We start from the raw sequence: 20,799 nt of genomic DNA, 5'->3' as shown, positions 1-20,799 counted from the left end.
CAAATAACTTCTATAAATCTTTAAAATATAAAAAAGACAAATTAAGAAGTTGTTATTACATCAATTGGAAAGCTTTGGAATAGGTAAACATCAGAATACCTGTAAAATATAAATTCAGTGATCTGGCATGTACTCTGGCTATGTTAGAATGAAATTACGTACTTTTCATATTCATTAAATCAGTAAGATCTCATTTTAATTTCTCATAGTTTATGGTTTTCAGTTGCTTTCTTGTTATTTTTCACTGTTAATTATCTTACTTTAAAAATTAATACACTGGGCAAATGTCACAGTATAATTTGACAACTAAATTTAGTAGGTTCTTAAACAAAACACACACACACACACAGAAATGTGACTGAAAAAGAAGAAAAACTTAAGTAAGTTTTCTACTGTTAACAGATAGAGGGAAAAGGTTTAAAATTGTAAGGTTAGAACCATATACACCATATAAATATTCTATAAAATAGCTTCTTACAAAATAAATGGCTAGGAAATAGTGCACAAATTTAAGTTCATTCAAATCAGCAGATTCATATGAGGAGAAATGCTTGCATTTATATTCTCCCCTCAGAGGGTGTTAGGAGAAATTTCCTATCTCAATGGGGACCATGATAAGAAATTTCTTATCTCAGTGGGGACCAAGTGCATACCCTTGTGCATGAAGACCATTCATTAAGTATATTAACATTTACTAGAGTTGATAAAAATGATGTTTAAATTAGGAAACGATAAATATGTAGAATATACTTTAAGTTATCAACATGGTTAGAAACACTTTACTAATTCAAGTGACATTTATTATTCAGGAAATATAGGCACTTTTATTACAAGTAAGGATAAGTTTCAACCTTCAACAAGTAGATTAACTCAGATCACTGGAGAATTACTTAGTAAAATCCTGATATTGGTTACTAAAATAGCACCTTATATCTTTAATGTACCAATCAAACAACTATTTTAGAGATTGATAACAAAAAATATCTAACAAATAAACTCTCTTCTTTGTGGAAGGGACTATAAAATAGTGATGTGTTAAAGAAAAAAATCCATGTGATCAAGGTCTTTTTCTCAGTGTCCAGAAAAATCCAAATATTAAAACATTCCCACCTCCAGGGGTTTCGTGTTGTCTAGTACTTATGTGGAAAGCCAAAGTTTCAAAAGTTAAGTGGCTTCTGGTGGATTATTTATATTTGAGATATTTGTTTGAAAACCTGTCTTCTAATTACTTCATCTTAATGTCTTTTTTGGCATGCTTCTCAAAATTCTCTTTTGAGAATCCATGTTTGCCTCTCTGACATGTTCTTTTTTCTGCCATCATCACTTAACACATTTATTAAATCATGTCTTAAAATAAGATTTCCTCCATTCCTTTGGCCACAATGCAAACTGCATGATTTCAAACTTAAATAAAAATAATATAAAAAGAATCTCCCATAAAATTTCATGTTGTTTATTCTCACAGTATTTATGGATTTCAAAGTATCTCACCCTCACAATTCTATGAAGTAGAAAATTCATCTGAAGTAGAAAGTAGAGACACTGTACTGGCAGAGAGAAACTACCCAAGATAACAGCTGGGAAGTGGCAGAATTAGAGCTCAGCCCCAAAGCTTCTGGCCTTCTGACCCCAGGTTTAGTGCTTTTTTCACCAAAACACACAAGTGCTGAATTCAGAAGAGTGGTTGGTTAGCATCATTAAGCACATTTAAGGACATGTGTCTACAGATAATCAGTTAATTCTGTAGATTATCTTTGGTAGTGAATTAATTCCTTTCATCCCACACCTGAACTGAAGTCTCGGAATTCTGGAGGTTTGAAATCAGAATTCAATGAAACATTCTTTTTCAATTAATAGTTTAAAGTTCATTAAGTAATACTAACAGAAAACTCTGCCAATTCTGATAGTATGAGAAAGTCTTTGAACTCATTTTGCCTTCCTTAAAACGGAAACCCCCTTTTACCATCACCTGTGTTTGAGTTATTCTAACCTAATTTTTGCCTAAATGTTTTCTTTTTCTCCCTTTGAAATATAAGAACCATCATATTTCCAGCTTACATGTAATCTACCTTCTACAATGGGTTTATATAAGGATATCACAGAATCTCTGGTGAAATTTTGACACATAAATAATAGATTTCAGTTACATTATTTAAAAAGTTTTGCACTTCTCCATAAAAAGTTGAAACCTTAAGAAATAACTGACATTGTGAAAACAATAAAACTAAAATTTGACTGGAAAAATAGCTCCTAATTTTAAGAACTGGTCAAGGGAATAAGTGTATACTTGGCAAAGACATGCAAAAGAAACGGAAAGATACAGTTTTTCAAATATCCAACATGTAGAAGCACAAAAGTTAACTTGACAGACCTCTCAACCAATACTGAAGTCATCTGAATTATTTTATGATTTTGTTTAAGTCAAATATCTTGACTGTTTAGGATATGGTAAAAACATTAATATATGTTTACATGATCTAATGGAGAGTGCAAACAAAATATGGAGAAGACGGAAGCTATTGATCGCTTTTAAAAACCAAGTCACACTCTGCCACCCCGTCAAACTCCAAGACTACAATTTAAAAAGAGGATATAGGACTTTCCTGGTGGCACAGTGGTTAAGAATCCGCCTGCCAATGCACGGGACACAGTTTTGTCCAGGAAGATCCCACATGCCGTGGAGCAACTAAGTCTGTGCGCCACAGCTACTGAGCCTGCACTCTAGAGCCCGCGAGCCACAACTACTGATCCCACGTGCCACAACTACTGAAGCCCGCGTGCCTAGAGCCCGAGCTCCGCCACAACAGAAGCCACCTCAAAGAGAAGCCTGCGAACCGCAACGAAGAGTAGCCCCTGCTCGCTGTAACTAGAGAAAGCCCGTGCACAGCAACGAAGACCCAACGCAGCCAAAAATAAATAAATAAAAAAATTTAAAAAGAGGATATAAAGATTACATTAATAGTCATATTAATAAAAATGAATCATTTTATTTTGCACGCCTCTACTTACCTATTAATATGAATTAAATTTAGTGCAATGCTGTGAAAAGATATACTAAGTACACAAAAATGAACGATGCTGTCCTTCAAATATAGTCATGCAAAGATGATAAGCACTTCCTCTAACTTCCACCCTCATAACTGTGATTGTTTTTATTTATTAGTGAATAATCCACATGTTAAAATTTACTACTATTGATATAATAAGGACTCTCAAGATGGTTGAATGGGATCTGGGATTCAGACCAACTATCTCAGAACAAAATTTCTCTACAGAGAATCTCTTGATTTGACTGGCGACTAAATACCACAATTTCACTGGAACTAGGCTTTAAGAAATCTAATAACTGGTGAACACAGAATTATATTTAAAGGTCAGATAAAATGATAACTTAATTAATTCTTAGAAAATACCTTCGTGACACCTCAGTTTTAACAACTACATCTATTCCAAATAGTACTGTCCAGGTTATTACTTTGCAATATATCACACACCTCCAATGCTAGTAAGAAAAGTACATGCCCGTGGCCAGAGGGACCTCTGGGCAGAGTGGGAGGACAACGGGCCAGGAATGAAGGAGTGGCTCTAGGCATAGCCTCACTGAGGGTCCACTTCACTTCTGAACTAGTGTCCCCCTCCAGCCAAAGGCAGAGGCAGCGTGGGATGGTGAGGGTGAGAAGTACTGAGCTAGGAGCGAGGAGATCTTGCTCTAGATACAAATGCCACTAGCTATGTGAACTCTGACACGTCAGCCCTTCTGCTTCTCAGTTTCACAGTAAAGAGATTGACAGTCAAAGATATAAGGTCCTAGCAGCTCTCAAAAGAGTTTACACTCTAGGATTTTAATGTTTACCCTACTTCTCAGAGGGTTTTGTTGAGGATCAAATGAAGATGTATATAAATAAATTTTGATACAAATAGAAGTTACTGTTGTTCTTTTATAGATTTTCTTCATTATACTAAGGAAGTTTGGAAACAGTTTTGAGATGCAGTACAGCATGTTCACCATATGGTGAGACATTTATGAACTGTAACCTACAATTTAACCTAAAATGTTAAAATTAAAATGTCCTTTTTTCCCAGCTTTATAAAGGTATAATTGACAAATATAATTTTATAACTTTCTTTCTTATATAAATTACTCAGAAAAGATTTATGGTTTTAATTTTAATAAAATTAGCTGATTTATTATTTTGTTCATTAAGAATCTAGAGCAAAAGCCTAATGAACAGTTCCTAAAATAAGTATCTCATAAGAGTTGTATCCAGCTCTTTTCCTTTCTAACCCATCCCTCACTAAGACACGAGCTGTATTTTTTAGAAACATATTTTATCATTTCTCTTTCATCCTCATACCTTTGGATAGCTCTATTTTATCTAGAGAATAAAATGTGAATTCCTCAGTAGGGCACAGTTTGACCCCAATCTACTTTGCTACTCAGTTCTTCCTAAACACATCCATCTCACCATTTCCTCCAGCTAACCTAAGATTCAAACCACTGCCTAGCCAAGTCAAGCTCGCTTCCAGTTGTTTGTTTAGTTGCCTGCCTCTCGGCTCAGCGTGCCCTCCTGCAGCCCTATCTGCTGATGAGGCCGATGATAAAGACAGAGGCAAGACCGTGAAAGGTATTATAAGGACTCTGGAACTCATTCTGACCGCCACAGAAACCTATTTAAGAGTTTTAAGCAGGGAAGTAACAGGATCTAATTTATTTTTCAGAGAACCACGTTGTCTGCTGTGGGGAGAATAAGCTAAGGGGCAGGAGTAAAAGCAGAGAAGTGGAGGGAGAAGAGGGATCCCGAATGGCTTCTGGTTCAACCTAAATGACTGGGTACATATGCCGGAGTGCTGGGTGGGAAGACCTGGTGTGGGGCAGGGGAAGTGGAAGTGGAGGAACGGTTTGGGGGCAAGAGTTCTGCGTGGACATGTAAAGTATGAGAAATCGTTCAGCTGCTTTATCCCTCTACATTTCAGTGACACTTTGTTTATGCTGTGATTTTAGAATTTATCACACTCTGACAAAATTTGTTGCGTGCTCATTTGTCTTCCCAACCAGACTAAGTTCCTTGAGAGCAGAGACTGCCATATTTAGTCCATATCCTTAAGAAAGGGACTTAAACAAAGTAGCCACTTAAAATGATTTTAGAATGAATAAAGATAGTATTCTAGAAACTCTGAAGAATACAAACCAAGGAAGAAAGAAAGTCTTACTTTTCTAGCAGTCTCCATTACCCAGAACTCACCTTGAATAAGGTCAATAGAAGTCACAGCAGACCGTAAACGCACTTCTGGGTCTTGTCTTCCAGCATATAAACTCACTTATATATAATATATATCAAATCAACTCCTCCTCTTAAGCCTCTTGCATGAAGGCCAGTGGGCCCATATTGACTAGTTCTGTGTAAATAGTCTTTCATTATACTGTACAAAGCCAAAAACTGATAGCTTTTCAGTAAGATTTTTATTTTTAAACATCCTATCTACATTGTTTCCATAGTCCTTCATTTCAGATTCTAATAGATTATTTGTACAGTCAAGAACACTTAACTATTTATCCCCTTTTAAAACTGGTTTGAATATTGAATAGACTCACAGAATTTTTAAGACAGAAACTCACCAAATCCAGAGCCCTCATTTACCTGCAGGGACGAGAAAACTGAGGCCTGAAGAAATTACTAAAGATTCTATAGTCATTCAGAAGTGAAGTAAGGTGTAGAAACTAGTTCACCTGTTTCCTAGTGCAGGATTTTTTTCCACAAAGATTGGCTTCTTAATGAATAAGATGGATTTGGCCATTTTGCAAAGGACTACATAGTCTGCTTTTATAACTTTTCTATGCAGCAATATCTCAATAAATTTTATAGGAAGGATATGCCTTAAAATGAGGTCAGGCATATTAATAACTAAAAATCAAGCAAAGCATTCTTACCATGTATTACATAGATTAATGGTAATGCTCCTGGGATAGTGCACACACCAAGGGACATGCATGATTTAAAAGGCCCACTCAAGGCCTATATGGCCACGGAAAGCTGAAGGTAAATGGAGCCAATCCTATGTATAGTTGTGAAGTTTGCAAGGCTTGCCTTTATCATATCGGGCTTTCCTTTTATTCTTTATCTTTAGTCTTTATCTGTCACAGTGGTAATCGCTCTTCCATTTCAAAAGCCTTCCTATCTATCCTCTCTGCTCTTTCCGTTTACAGAAAAAGAATTTTATATCTATTATCTACACCTTGTTGGTTGACAAACTTAAGACACTACTTGAATGAACTTTAATCAATCTGCTAACTCAATCAGACATTTATGTTCTATCCCCTTAATCCTGAAATGTGGAAGGAAAGATTTGTTCCTGGAAGAATTTTAGACCTCAGCAGAAAGATAGGGATCAAGTGGTGGAGACAGGTTCCCTCCCTCCTAGTCATTAAAATGATGTGGTCTGAAGGCAAACCATGTTATTGAGTTAGGGTGCAGAGAATGTGTCTACAGGAGCAGCCACAGTGTGCCCCCCACTGTACACAAGAACAAACAAAGCTATTGCTCTAACTTCTAGCGGTATCTGAAACACTAGAAATTTAAAATTTCTAAGGTTTGGGATAATTGTTAATTATTATAGTGATTTAAAATTAGAACTCAAAGTATTTTCATAGCTAATGTACACACTCACCCTGTTTACAATATAAGTATGTTACGCTCATATAGTATCTTATGCTTATAGAGTGCTTTCATGTGTGCTTCGTGATTTGAACTTCAACAATATATAATGCAAACATCATTTCTAGTTTTAAAATGAAGATTCTAACATTTGCAGGTAATAAGGATAATAAAAGGCACAGCCAGACTGAACATAAGAGTTCCTGAACCAAGTATTTTCCCACTGTAATACGTAACTCAGCGATATTAAAATGTAGCAATATTAAAATAACTTGCATATGTAAACTCCAAATACCTTCAAAGTAGAAAAGTAATATTGTTCCTAAATTTCTAAATAAAGTATGTTGATCTTTTCAAGCTCAAGTTTCTTCTTCTTCTTATAACCCTCTGTCAAAGACAACTGTTTTGTTATTCTCAGCGGTCTCATCTTTCTAAAAGACTTCAATAGCAGAAAAAATACCATAAAAAACCTAAAGCTAATGAATAGAAATAGTCATCTTTCAATACCAAAAATACACACTTCTCACTTAGATGCTTTTTCTTCGATATCCTCTGAAAACCTTATTCAAATTAATTTAAAACATTAGCCTAAAAATTTGCAATTGTATAGTTCATTTCAACTCTGTGATTGATATACATTTTAATAACTAGCTTCTTTGCATACTTTCTTAATTTTCTAATTTTGAAGAAACACGATAGTACTGGCAGGATGTATTCTGTTTCTGCCAAAATGCATTTTATCTGGGCTTTCCTTGAAATGAATTACAAAATGTGATTATCCATAAACTATGGTTCCTTTACCCAAGGGAATCAGATTTCATATTATACATGTTTAAAACTCACACATTTTGCTACCTTTAAATTATCATCTGCTCAATAGAATAGAGGTTGGGAGTGTCTACTGTTAAAGTTACCAAATTCAAATTTGCTTTTGAAATAATTTAGAAAGAAAAAATGCTGGAATATAATTCATCAGGTGCGAAAACTGACCATTACAATGCTATGAGCCATATTTCTGAAGTGAAATAAATGATATCCATTAAAAAATAGAACCTGAACATTTAAAGAACAGTCAGAGTAAGAAAGGGGCTCACCAGTTTGAGAGAAACCAAATTGACGCAGAATCTGATGAGCGTCCAGCATGTTTGATTGTTTTGACTTCGACTGTTGTGCAGAGGCTGATGTTGAAGTAAATGAGAGATTTTTGTTAACCTGTAATAGGAAAGGCAAATCAGAAACGAAAGCGTAATTTCCTGGGTTACTGATGCAAAAACGGGATGAGAAATAGTTGCTTACGATGCAAACCAGGACACATGTCAAAAGGAGTGGTAATGATTTATATGCTTAGTTTTTAAGAGTTTACAGAACTTTAAAGTTTTTACAGAATAGTTTTTATCAAAGAAGGAATACAGTGGTAGTAAAAGCGTAACTATATGAAAGTCAATCTGCCTTACTTTGAAAACAAGTTTGCTTATCATGGAATTGACTTTATTAGTAACTCAGAGTGGTCTTAAAAGTTATGCCCAAAAAAATGTGAAAAATAAGTGACTTCCTGACTGCTTTCAATTAAGAAAGGGTTAAAATGTTTCACACCCACATTTCTTTAGCATTTTTGAAATAGCAGGTACTTCCTTTTCAGAGACTGCACAGAAAACACCTGTAATATTCATGTTTATATACATCATGGTGACATAGATAACACAGCTGCAACCTAACTTGCCAAGTGAAATAGTTTCCACTGCATCAAAAAATCTCATTCTTAAGACAATGTCAAAGAACAACTAAAATAATGAACAAGCAAAATTTCTGTAAGTAAATACAATGTTCTACAACACAAAAATCCTATTATAGTTGTCTGAGTACAATGGTTTCACAGAAATGAAATGCATAACAAGTGCAACATTATAACTACAGCTACTGTAGAAAAATACATGTCACAAAAAGTTTTAAATGTTTAGTAAATTAGTAAATTCATTTTGTAACTCAAACATTTTCAGCAGTGATCTAGCCACTCATTATTAATAAATCATTCATTTATCTTATTATTTTTATCACTTTCAAAAAGCATGATAAAATGTGATCTAATTTTGAAAAAATTTGAAACAGTTTCAAAAGTAATCTGTGAATTAACAAACTGTTAAATGATAGTTTATGGTATGTAAATATTAGTACATGAAAATAGCTCCTTTCTCTCTCTTTTTTTGAAATAATCAAAACTACACGGAGGACTTCTACTGTATTACTATTTAAAAATTCCCTTTTGATGTTCTGTATACAATAGTACTGGGTTGTGGTTACATGCCCTTTATCTGACTCATTATTTACATAATGTTTGTAAATGCTTCCCTTCTTTCAAACAGTGATAGTAAATGGTATATCTTAGATTAAGTTTTTCTCTTGAAGGAAAGATAATTTGGTGAAAAAGTCAATTAAGACCAGATGATAATATAGTTCTAAGGGTCCTAAACTGTTGTGGTATCATCTTATAAAAAATAAAAATATTTTTCAAAGTAGTTAGATGGGGTCAAATACTACATCAATGCTAAGAAAAATTATCCAGCTAGAAAAATTCTGTAAGGAGCCATTATTAAACACTGACCATAATTAAAGTTGACTATATTGATACAATAGCTAAAGTCACAATGCAATCACCTAACATCATTGAACTTCATTTTCCATCTTTAAATGGAGATAATAAAAATAGTACGTATGCTTCAAAGGAAATGTGCCTGAAGAGCAGTAACAATGAACTGGTATTATAAAGTGCTATTCACATAGGTTAACCATAAAGCACTAAATAACATATTAAATATGAAATAGATTAAACAAAGTACATTGGTAAAGGGAACCTAAAGTGCTATACAAATCAAGTGCTATATAAATATTAGTTATCATTAACAGCACTACAAGTAAGGGTAATTAAAAATATGTAATGCAGTAAGAAGATGCAGTAAATTTTTCAGAATGCTATGCTTTTAAATGGAAGTACTATATACAAAATGACATATTTATCACTTAACTATTAAATCCACTTCTCTTTTTAGAATCATTTTTCAGTTTTACTTCTGTGTTCTTAAAAATTTTTATCCTACGTGTCAAACAAAGCATTTTGAAATCTGGTGCAAAAGAACAGGTGTATGCTAGACACCACATACACACACACACACACACACACAATCTGCCTTAATTTACTTGTGTTAAAACAAAAATGGATACCAAGAAAGCTAGAAGAGGATACTTAAATGCCTCCACTCAAACAGAAAGACTTGTCACTCTTTTTAAGTAAAATGCTGTTAAAAAACCCCAACTATAATCTACAATTACATGTTTTTCCGAAGCATTTTTATAATTTGCTCTTTCTTGACACATTTCTTAGAGACTATTCGAATGTCCATGAAGTGATGAGTGGTAACCTAACAGAGCAGATAAGTCAGTTTCTAAGGCTGGGATAATTGTTAATTATTATAGTGATTTGAAATTAGAACTCCAAGTATTTTCAAAGCTAGCTTACACATATTCACTACTTCATTTAAAGGAAGAAAAATAATAACAACCATTAAATACAGTGAAGCAATATCTATTTTTGAAATATATGCTGTGGAAAAGAATTGCTTAATAATTTTACAACAACAGAAAGGTTGGCTAAGATAGTCTACCCTACAACAATCTATCCTCTTTTTACAACACACTTTTCTGCTTGCTTCATGCAAAAACCACAGTCTGCCAAAGTCAGTTTAATACCTCCATACTGTGTAAAAAGAAAAGCATAAAAATTTAATGAAATTCATAATAGAGAAAAAGAAAAAAAAAACACCTAGAACTGCGAAGTTAATCACAAAACTGTTTTGCCTACTCTTTCTGGGTATAAACAGTTTTGTGTAAAATATGCAAATACTAATTCTCTAGGAGGGGGTTAATATTCATGTTAAAAAAGTCATTGCTCTAACCTAAAATTGAATGCACAAAACTAAACAGGCCAGCAATAGTTTACCTTTTAGTGACTAAATTGTAAAACCACTGGGAGATATATAACACTGATTTCCATATACACTTACAAGTCTAATAATTTCAGCTGACTTTATATGCTATATTCACCTGAAGAATTGTTTTTAAAGTTTCAACTTGTCAAGACACTTCAAATGGTTTTAAATGATAAGGGAAAAGATATTAATACTGTCTATATGCTTATGTTAACAAATTTGCCCCACGTCCTCCAGACAACTGTCTATTTTTTGAACTAAATTTGAACAACAATGCAGATAAGACTTTAATTTGAAGACAGTTCAAAAACCTAGACAGTATGTAGGAAATGTTTTGTTGCAAGTTATATGTGTGTTGTAAAAATTAAAATCCCAATATTACAAAACAAGTTAAACAGAAAACTTGAGCCAAAGTGAGATTCAAGTTATCTGAAGTAGGTCTCTTAACATCTCATAATATAAGTTCTAAAAGCAGCTTACATTTCTGTGATATCTAGGTTAGTAAAACCTAAGAAATGAGTTGGCTATGGTGTCATAAAGAGAAATACAACATGATCTCTAGGCCCCAGATATTTTCCTTGCAAGGTGGGACAGTGAAGTGAGGGATTAGAAAGAAACACTGTTACTATTAAAGAGAAATTTTTACAGCGAGGTAACGTGCTAGAAAATCTCCCCCCAAATCAGTTCACCAATACTGTATTAACTAAACTAGAATTCTAATTGGGATCAGTCATAACAAAGTTTTATTTTGTAATATTTAATCAAGATTTTTTGAGCCCTTGATACATACACCAAGGACTGGTAGTTCAAAGATTACTGATATATTCCTCTGTGAGAAGCTCAAAATTAAGATCTAGTCCTGGTTCAAACCACTTATCCAGCAGTAATACGCCTTAGGGAAAGCCAACCTACCTCGATGCATCTTGCAATAACAAACCTTTACCTCCTTTCTCTTAGTGTATTTCCTTACTCCAGAGAGAAAATTTGGTGCTGGACCCCCCGAAATCCTCACTTCTAAGAACATACCTCTTGCACCTACCTTTCTGTTTCTCCTAGTGTCAGAGAAAGAGGTACCCTTCCATTCAAGATTAATCCCTCCAGCTGTCCCCTTGGGGATATCCTTAAAACTCTTCCAAATTCTACTTCCAAATTCTCTACTGGCTGTTTGTCTAAAGGCTATAAGCATAAATCTTTCTACTTTAGTACAAAAATAGAAAACAAATTCTCACTGTGATTCCATAATTTCCTTATGCTTCACTGAAAGTTAAATTTCTCGAAAAATAGCACATAACTGCTATCCATATACCTCAACCATTCACTTTCAAGCAGCTACAACAAAGCTTTTATCCAGCAGAACACTAAAACTGAAGTTAAAGTCATCGTGGACTTCAAATGATCAAATTTGGCGGATTCAGTTAGGCCTCTGAGATACCTGACATTGTCAATAACTCTCCTGTTTCTGGGAAACCATTTTTCTGTTGGCAATCCTGCCACTGCCTATCAGTGTTGTTTGCTAGACCCACTGGGCCCTCTTCTTCCCTCACAACACATGGTTATCCCGGGCAGGAATGTTTGTTTTCATTGCTTCATCTGCCTTTTATGCTGATGATTCTTCAATATATTGGGTTGGCAAAAAAGTTCGTTCGGGTTTTTCCACACTATCTAATGGAAAAACGCGCACTTTTGGCCAACCCAACAAAACTCTTCTGATTGGTAAGTTCAAAACCAAACTAAACTTTCCCCTGCTGTTCACTTCCTCAGGGAAAGATATCACCATCCCCCCAGCTGCCCCAGCCAGACAGACGGGCATCACCTTGGACTGCTTCCTCATGCTTCACACAGAGTCACTCATTAAGTCAATCAGGTGCTCTGGCATCTGATCCCACTCCTTCTCCACAGTTAGTGTTACTGCTGCAATAGTCTCCTGATTTGTTTTCCTATCTCTTGTCTCTTCTCTAATTCTTCTTCTATACTGCTACCAGGATGATTTTTCTAAAATGCTAATTTTATTGAGCAACACTCTGTTTAAAACCCATCATCAACTGTTCCACTGGATAAAATCCATACTTTTTAGTATGGCATACAAAGCTTTCTATATTATAACAACTACCTAGCTTTCCCACCTTACTGCTCCATCTCCTATGTTCCAGCTACAACAAATTGCACACAGCTCCCCAGACATGCCAGGTTGTTGCATGTCTCTTGTGACTTAGTTCATGCTGTTCCTGTTTCCTGGAATGGGCTTCCTTCCTGGCTCCATCTTCCTTGTGGATACCAACTTCATCTCCAAGCTTTCGCTCAAGTATTATATCATGTACGAAAAGCCTTTCGGACTCCCCCAGTAGAACTTGCCTCCCCCTCCTTTGTCTCTCCACTATCCCCACATCTTCTAGTACTATGGCACTGGTAACACTTTAGTACGATTACTTATATTGTTAGTTATCATCCATCAGACTGTAATCTTCTTGAGGGTAAGGAACAGGTTTCATCTACCTTTCTTTAGTAAGTGGCTGGTATAGCATTAATAAGAACTACACAGAAGTCAAATGCATTAATACATATGAAAACAGTGCATGTTTTAAAACCTTACCCAAATTTAAGGTGGTATTTGTATTCAAGACTTCTCAAATGTAAGTAACTTTCTGACGATAAGAATTACAGAATAATGGGCTTAAAAGTAAGAAACTCATTAATTTACATGGTTTAATACTCATATTTAAATCTAGAAACAGGAGTATGAAATAATAGAAAAGAATATATACATATAGGTCTCTGGCCCTAGTTCCTGGCACAGAACTCCTAAAACCCTTGTAATTTCCTAAGTGATAAGAAAACTAGGAGCATCTTTTGTTCTTATATTTTATCTTTGACTCTGGTTCCTGAAGCTGAGTTCCAAATCTCTTGGAATTTCCTAGGTGATAGGAATGTCTTTTGTTCTAGGGAAGTGGCTCTTGGTGGGCTTCTAGATAGGACTGATCACCAGAAAGACCAAGAAATGATTAGAAGCTTAGAATTTTCAGGCCCACTCTCCATTTTCCAGGGAGGAGAGAGGGGCTGGAAATGGAGTTAATAACTGACCATGCCTACCTGAAGTCACCATAAAAATCCCGACAATATGGGGTTCGAAGAGCTTCCAGGATGGGGCGCACAGGGAGGTGCTGGGATAATGTCACACCCAGAGAGAGGGTAAGGAAGGTCCACGCCCCTTCCCACATGCCTTGCTCTATGCATTTCTTCCACCTGGATGTTCATCCTTTATCATATCATTTTATAATAACCTGATAGATAGCAAGTAAACTGTTTTCTTGAGTCCTGTGAGCTGCTTCAGCAAATCAATCAAACCCAAGGAGGGGGTGGGCGGAATCTCGATTTACAGCTGATTGGTCAGCAGCACAAGTAACATGGACTCGCAACTGGCGCCTGAAGCGGGGTGAGGGGGGCAGGCTTGTGCGACTGAGCCTTTAATTTGTAGGATTTGATGCTATCTTCAGGTAGACAGTGTCAGAATTAAGTTGCAGTTCACCCAGCTGGTGTCTCAGAACTGCTTGATGAGGGAAACCCCGCCACCTCTGGTGTCAGAAATGTTGGAGTGTGGTAGGAGTGTGAGAGTGCGGGAGACAGGAGGAAACCTGGTTTTTCCTAAAACAAGGGTTCTTCCTGTTTTCTAAGATATCCAGTAACAAAAGTCCATAATTTCTTTTTGTGGCCTATTGTACCTTGTACTACTCCTAAAGCCAAGCCAGTCTTCCAAATACTGTCAAAATACTTTTTTTTTAAGGAGTTTTAAAAACTTATTTTCTTTGGAGTCTCTATTTTTTTAAACCTTTTTATTTTTCAGTGAATAATATGTTCCAAGATAGTTTAAACTATAATACAGATCATTACTTCACCTTTATAGCATTCTTCAATAAACTTTAGCTTGGTTACATTTATATTCATTTAGGGTAGATGATATCAATAATTGAAAAAAATAAGATAATTCCCCTGGCTTCCAGAAGCTTACAGAGGCATGTGGAAATTCAGACGTGTAAAGATTAGAGGTGGAAGCAATACCATGTAAAATTTAAAAAGAAGGAAAGATGGAAGTGAGAGAGGGGAGGAAGGGGAGGGAGAGGGAAGAAATAAAAGTGGTGTTCCTCCCTGAGGGAATTCATTATTTAATTCTGGAAAAGACAGGCAAAATTAATTACAACTTAAGGCAGAATAAGCCCAATTATATAACATGCCAGGTATGAATAAATATGTCTGAGAACATGAGAAAAACAGACTAATTCCATTTGTGAGGAATCATACAAAGCTTAATGGAAATAGACTCATACCATTTCTGGTATGCTTCAGTCCACTCCTAAACAAAGGAAAGTGCAAGGAAGTTTGTAAATTATATATTTATGTGTAAGTAGTCCAGGGCTACTGCAATTCAGAGCAATGTAACAGACTTCTAATACCAATTACTATCTCAGAAGTAATCAGATGAGAACTCTTTTATCTTCCCATCATCAAATCTGTATCTGAGCATCTACCCATACTTTCTACCTATTTGCCTACCAGAAAGGATGAAAACGCCCTTCTCTTAAGGCTAGTTTCTCCATTGGTATTCAGGATTACATCCCCTTTCACATTTTCTAGGACTTGAGTCCAGCAATTACCACCTCCATGGGACATTATCAACTTCTCCATCACCATTGAATTATTCCCATCAGCAAATAAATATGCTTTAATACTGTCCATCTAATGTTCCCCTCCAGTTGCTGTTCCTCTGCTCCCCAGTTAAAATGTCTTAAAAGAATGGCCTACACAGTCTCTGCTTTATATTCTCCCATTCTGTCTTCAACTCACTTCAACTGTGCTTTTGTCTCAGCCACTTACTGAAACAGCACTCATCTAGGTAACCAAAGGACACCACCACGCCAATTTTCTGTCCTTATTTTACTCTTTCTCTCAGTAGCATGTGACTGTTTATCACTCCTCTTTCTTAAAATACTTCCTCTGGGATTTTCTGACATACCCCCTCCTGGACCAGGGCCTCAGGTATTTAGCTATAATCTCTCCCCAGGTGATCTTACCAAATCTGACAGTTTAGAACAAAAAGGACTTTAGCACTGGCTTCTCCCCTGAGCTTAAGACTCATATATCCAATTGCCTACTTCTCAGCTATAGTCATATTGAAAACTCCACTCCAGTATTCCTCACCTCATTAAAAAGCACTGCTACCATCTACACAGCTGCTAAAAGCAGCAACATAGAAGTTATTTCTAATTTCTTTCTCTTACACCACATCTAATCCATCACCAAGTTTTGTTGAATCTACTTCCAAAATATATCCCAAATCTGTCCACTGCTTGCATTTCCATTATTACCAATGTTAAGCTAATTAATCAAGGGGACCATTAGACTGAGGTGGCTCTAATGCCAGGGTAGCTATGACCACAAAATCTAAGCCTGTAAGTACTTCAAGGTTGCAAAATTGAAACCTAAGGACAACTAATCACAACAGCCAACTAGGCTTTAAACTATAGCCAATCAATAATTTCCTTGTTTTGCTTCTGCCTTTTCTCTATAGAAGTCTTTCCCCAGCTCCTGTTGGTGAAATGCTTCTAATGATTTCTGGCTTGGCCCTGCCCAATTCGAATCATTTTTTGCTCCAAAAGACCCTCTTAAAATGTTTAATATGCCTCAGTTTATCTTTTAATACCATCCTAGTCCAGGCCACAATCTCCTCTTTCTTGAACTGAGACCCTTACTCTCCTTTTAAAATCTATTCTCACATTCTCTCTAGCTTAACACCTTAATCACTTGTTTCTCTAATTAAATCAACATCCTAAACTCCTTACAGAAGGATAGCAGAATATGCCACCCCAAAATATGCCTCTTTGGCATAAGGATTACTTTGAGAAACTTCAGACACAGGAGTTCTGAAAATAGAGTGGAAGTTACCCTTTTGTAAGGGAAATATACTGGGTTAGCCAAAAAGTTCGTTCAGGGGACTTCCCTGGTGGTGCAGTGGTTAAGAATCTGCCTGCCAATGCAGGGGACATGGGTTCAATCCCTGGTCTGGGAAGATCCCACATGCCACGGAGCAACTAAGCCCGTGTGCCACAACTACTGAGGCTGTGCTCTAGAGCCCACGAGCCACAACTACTGAGCCCGAATGCCACAACTACTGAAGCCCGCACACCTAGAGCCCGTGCTCCGCAGCAAGAGAAGCCACTGCAATGTGAAGTCCGCGTACCGCAACGAAGAGTAGCCCCCGCTCGACACAACTAGAGAAAGCCTGCGCACGGCAACAAAGACCCAACGCAGCCAAAAATAAATAAATAAATTTTTAAAAGTTAGTTGTGTTTAAAAAAAAAAAAAAAGGTTCACTGGACTGTCTCAAAAAAAGAAAAGTTTGTTCGGGTTTTTCCTAAGATGTTATGGAAAAAATCCGAACGAACTTTTTGACCAACTCAATGCATTAGAAAGGGGATCTATTATACCAGGAAAAGAGCTATCATCAGGGACAACTTTTTCACCTGAGAGACTTATCTGCATGGCAGGGTAACCTTGTCTACTAACCAGTTCCTCTTCTCACCTTCCCTTGAATTGCCTTCTGCCTCTGAAGCCCCAGATCTCTCTATCCCTTTTCTAGGCTCAGGATGGTATATAATCCTCAGTTACCTGGCAGCCTTTGGAATATCATAAGTTTGTGGAGCTCATGTATGTATGTAATTAAAATTGTATTTTTTCTCCTGTTAATCTGTCTATGCCAATTTAACCCTTAGACCAGCCACAGAAACTAGAAGGGTGGAAGGTAAAGTTTTTCCTCCCCTACATTACCATGCTTACAAGGCCCTTTAAAAGCCATGCCTGATCTCCTGATTTTCTCTCCAACTTGTCAGGAAACACTGTTCCTCCTTGCTTGCTCACTATCCCACTTAAGCTTAGTGGTGTTCTTTCTGCTCCTCCAGCATGCCAGTTTTATTCCTGGATGAGGACTTTTGCAGGACAGGACTAGCTCCTTGTCAAGTATTTCTCTCAGAGAGGCCTTCCATGATCATCCTTTAGAGTATAACTTCCCCCAGTCATTCTTTGTCCCATGGGCCTATTTTATTTTCTTCACATCACTTCTTACTGAAATCATCTTATTTCCTTTTTTGTTATTTGTCTCCCTACAACAGAATGTTCTTATTCACTGTTGTATCCTCCATGTGTGCACATGGTCTCTCTCTCACACACATGCACACACACACACACACACACACACGCACACACACTTGGTATGCATTCAATAAATATTTGTTTAAAGACTGTTAATGGAAAAAAAAGGAATAAATCTTCAACAATATAAAAATCTAGATGGGATTTAGGGAAGAAAAAACTTATGTACCTGGTAAAAATTTATTATCCTGGATGTAACAGATGAGAAATGACATAAATATATTCTGCTTTTAAGAGTAAAGTCTTTTGACAACAGTGTAAAGACCATTCAATGGGGAAAGAACACTCTTTTCAATAAATGGTGCTGGGGCAACTAGACAGCCATATGCAAATGGAATAAAATTAGACCTCTACATCACATCATATTAAAAAAAAATTAACTCAAAATAATCACAGACCTAAATATGAGTTAAAAATATAAAGATCCTAGAAAACAGAGAAGTAAATCTCTGGAACATTGGGTTAGGCAATGGTTTCTTATATATGACATCAAAAGCACAAGTGACAAAAGAAAAAAACAGATTAACTTAATTTCATAAAAATTAAAGCCTTTTTGTTTTAAAGAATACCATCAAGAAATTAAAAGGACAACCCACAAAATGGGATAAAACATTTGCAGATCATCTATCTGACAAGAGACTTGTATCCAGAATATATAAAGAACTCTTAAAGTGAACAATAAAAAGAAATAATTCTTTTTTTAAAGAACAGGTAAAGGAGTTGAATAGACACTTCTCCAAGGAAGATATAAAAACGGCGCAACAAAAATACTCAACACCTTTAGTCATTAAGAAAATGCAAGTCAAAATCACAATGAGATGCCACTTCCCACCCACTAGGATGGCTATAAAAAAAAGACAGAAAATAGCAAGTGCTGACAAGGATGAGGAGGAACTGGAACCATTGCTAGTGGGATTCTAAAATGGTGCAGCCACTTTGGAAAACAGTTGGGTAGTTTCCCAAAATGTTAAACATAGAGTTAGTATATGACCCAACAATTCCACTCTCAGATATATACCCCAGAGAAATAAAAACATATGCCCACACAAAAACTTGTACACACATGTTCATAGTAGCATTCTTCTTAATTGCTAAAAAGTATAAACACCACAAATGTCCGTAAACTGATGAATGGATAAACAAAATGCAATATATTTATACAATGGAATCTTATTTGACAATAAAAAGTAGTACTCATACATGCTACAAATGGAGGACCCATGAAAACATTATTCTAATCTACAGAAGCCAGTAACAAATGATCACATATTCTATGATTCCATTTATATAAAATGGCCAGAATAGGCAAATCTACAGAGACAGAGAGTATATTAGTGGTTAGCAGGAGTTTGAGTGTTTTGTGTGTGTGTGTGTGTGTGTGTGTGTGTGTGTGCATGTCCCTACCCAGAAATGGAGAATGACTGCTAAGAGATACGGGGTTTCTTTTTGGAGGGAATGAAAGAGCTCCAGATAGTAGTGATGGTTGCACAACTCTGTGTATATAATAAAAACCAATAAACTGTACACTTTAAAAGGGTGAATATTATGGTATGGGTATTATATCTCAATAAAACTGTCATAAAAAAATAACTAAAGACACTAGTAGGTTAATCTTTCTAGACCTTGATTAATTTCCAAAAATGTCATATTTTCAATGACTATTCTACTTTTGTTAAGTACTAGGAATACAAACATGAATGACATGAACCTCCACACTCAGGAAGTTTCCAGAATAGCAGAGGACGTTCTCCATAAAGCCTTTTGCCAAATATGTGCAGAACACTTTACTCTCCGGACATTCAGACAGCATTACAAAAGAGGGGTACATAATACATGTGTTAAAATAAAGAGAAATAGCTCTGAACTGCTAATCAAGAGGATAAACTACTTTTTTGACTCCAGTTTTATATTCTATACATACTTAAGAAGATTTAGTAATCTTAGAGCTACAATCATTACACCAATCATTGCTATCAGGAACAAGTTTCCTGAACATCTGCAGCCTAAGTCAGAATATAGCTTGTTCTCCTTTTTCCCCATCTTCCTTCCCCTTGTCTATATTCTATTTCCTGTTGACTTGTGATAATTAGGTAAAAAAGTGATGGATCCTGACTGATACTGGACAGCTCAGTGATGGGATAAGCCCAGTGTTTTCTGACACATTTCCTCCATAAGATGCCCCATGTGGAACGAGACAATAGCCTACTTACTTCTGTATTCCAAGCACCTGCCACATGGTAGGAGGTGTCTACTGAGTAAAAACAGTATTTCCACTGCACTGACATTATATAAAGCAGTCTTTGAATATACTAATACCACTTTAATTCTTTCCCTTCTGGAGGTCTCACCTTTCACTTTGTGACATACATAATCATATTTGATAAATAAATGGATGTCTAATTATTCAACTGAATTTTGGGAACAGACAGAAGAAAATAAGAGGGAAGGACAAACATGTGGTGTTATTCCAACTCTTTTAAATAAAACTTATTTTCTTGACAACTGAGTTAAAGGTTGTATATAAAATAACCTTGCTTGTAGAAGGAAGAAAGCTGCTGTGTTGATAGCATCTCAGATACAATTTAGTTGAAATTGATTAATAATCAAGGGCCTTTTTGTATACCTCCATTTTCAGACCAACTTTGGGGTCTTGGGCAAATCACTTAACCTCTCTCAGCCTCAGTTTCCTCTCTTCTAAAATTGGAATAACAATAATATCTAATCTGTCTCTCAGGATTGTTATATAGTTAAATGGGAAAGGAAGTATGAAACACGGTATAAATGATCCAGAGCATTATCAGCACAATATATCGCTGCCGTTTATGTGAGGCTTACATTCGTTTCAAGGCTTATACACTTTACTCAGCATTCATCCATTGGAACTGTATTGCTGTCTCTTACCTATAAAGTATCATATAATATTTTTCTCAGAGAAAGAAATGATCTTGCTGGCCCTTTACTGAAAGTAT

The 20,799-nt window shown here is 35.9% G+C and overlaps 1 protein-coding gene across 4 annotated transcripts in view; it reads right to left on the bottom strand.

Moving 5' to 3' along the window:
• AHI1 (Abelson helper integration site 1) overlaps positions 1 to 20,799 on the bottom strand; it is a 203,435-nt gene that overhangs the window by 107,892 nt on the left and 74,744 nt on the right. For all 4 annotated transcript variants that reach the window (XM_061206760.1, XM_061206762.1, XM_061206761.1 and 1 more), the window contains one exon: positions 7,748 to 7,865. In XM_061206760.1, coding sequence (XP_061062743.1) covers positions 7,748 to 7,865 — 118 coding nt within the window. The remainder of the gene's footprint in view (positions 1 to 7,747; positions 7,866 to 20,799) is intronic.

This window comes from Eubalaena glacialis, chromosome 12 (genome assembly GCF_028564815.1).
Source record: "Eubalaena glacialis isolate mEubGla1 chromosome 12, mEubGla1.1.hap2.+ XY, whole genome shotgun sequence".
NCBI lineage: Eukaryota > Metazoa > Chordata > Mammalia > Artiodactyla > Balaenidae > Eubalaena > Eubalaena glacialis.
Note: the sequence above shows the minus strand (reverse complement) of the source record. Positions and strands in the feature narration are given on the sequence as shown.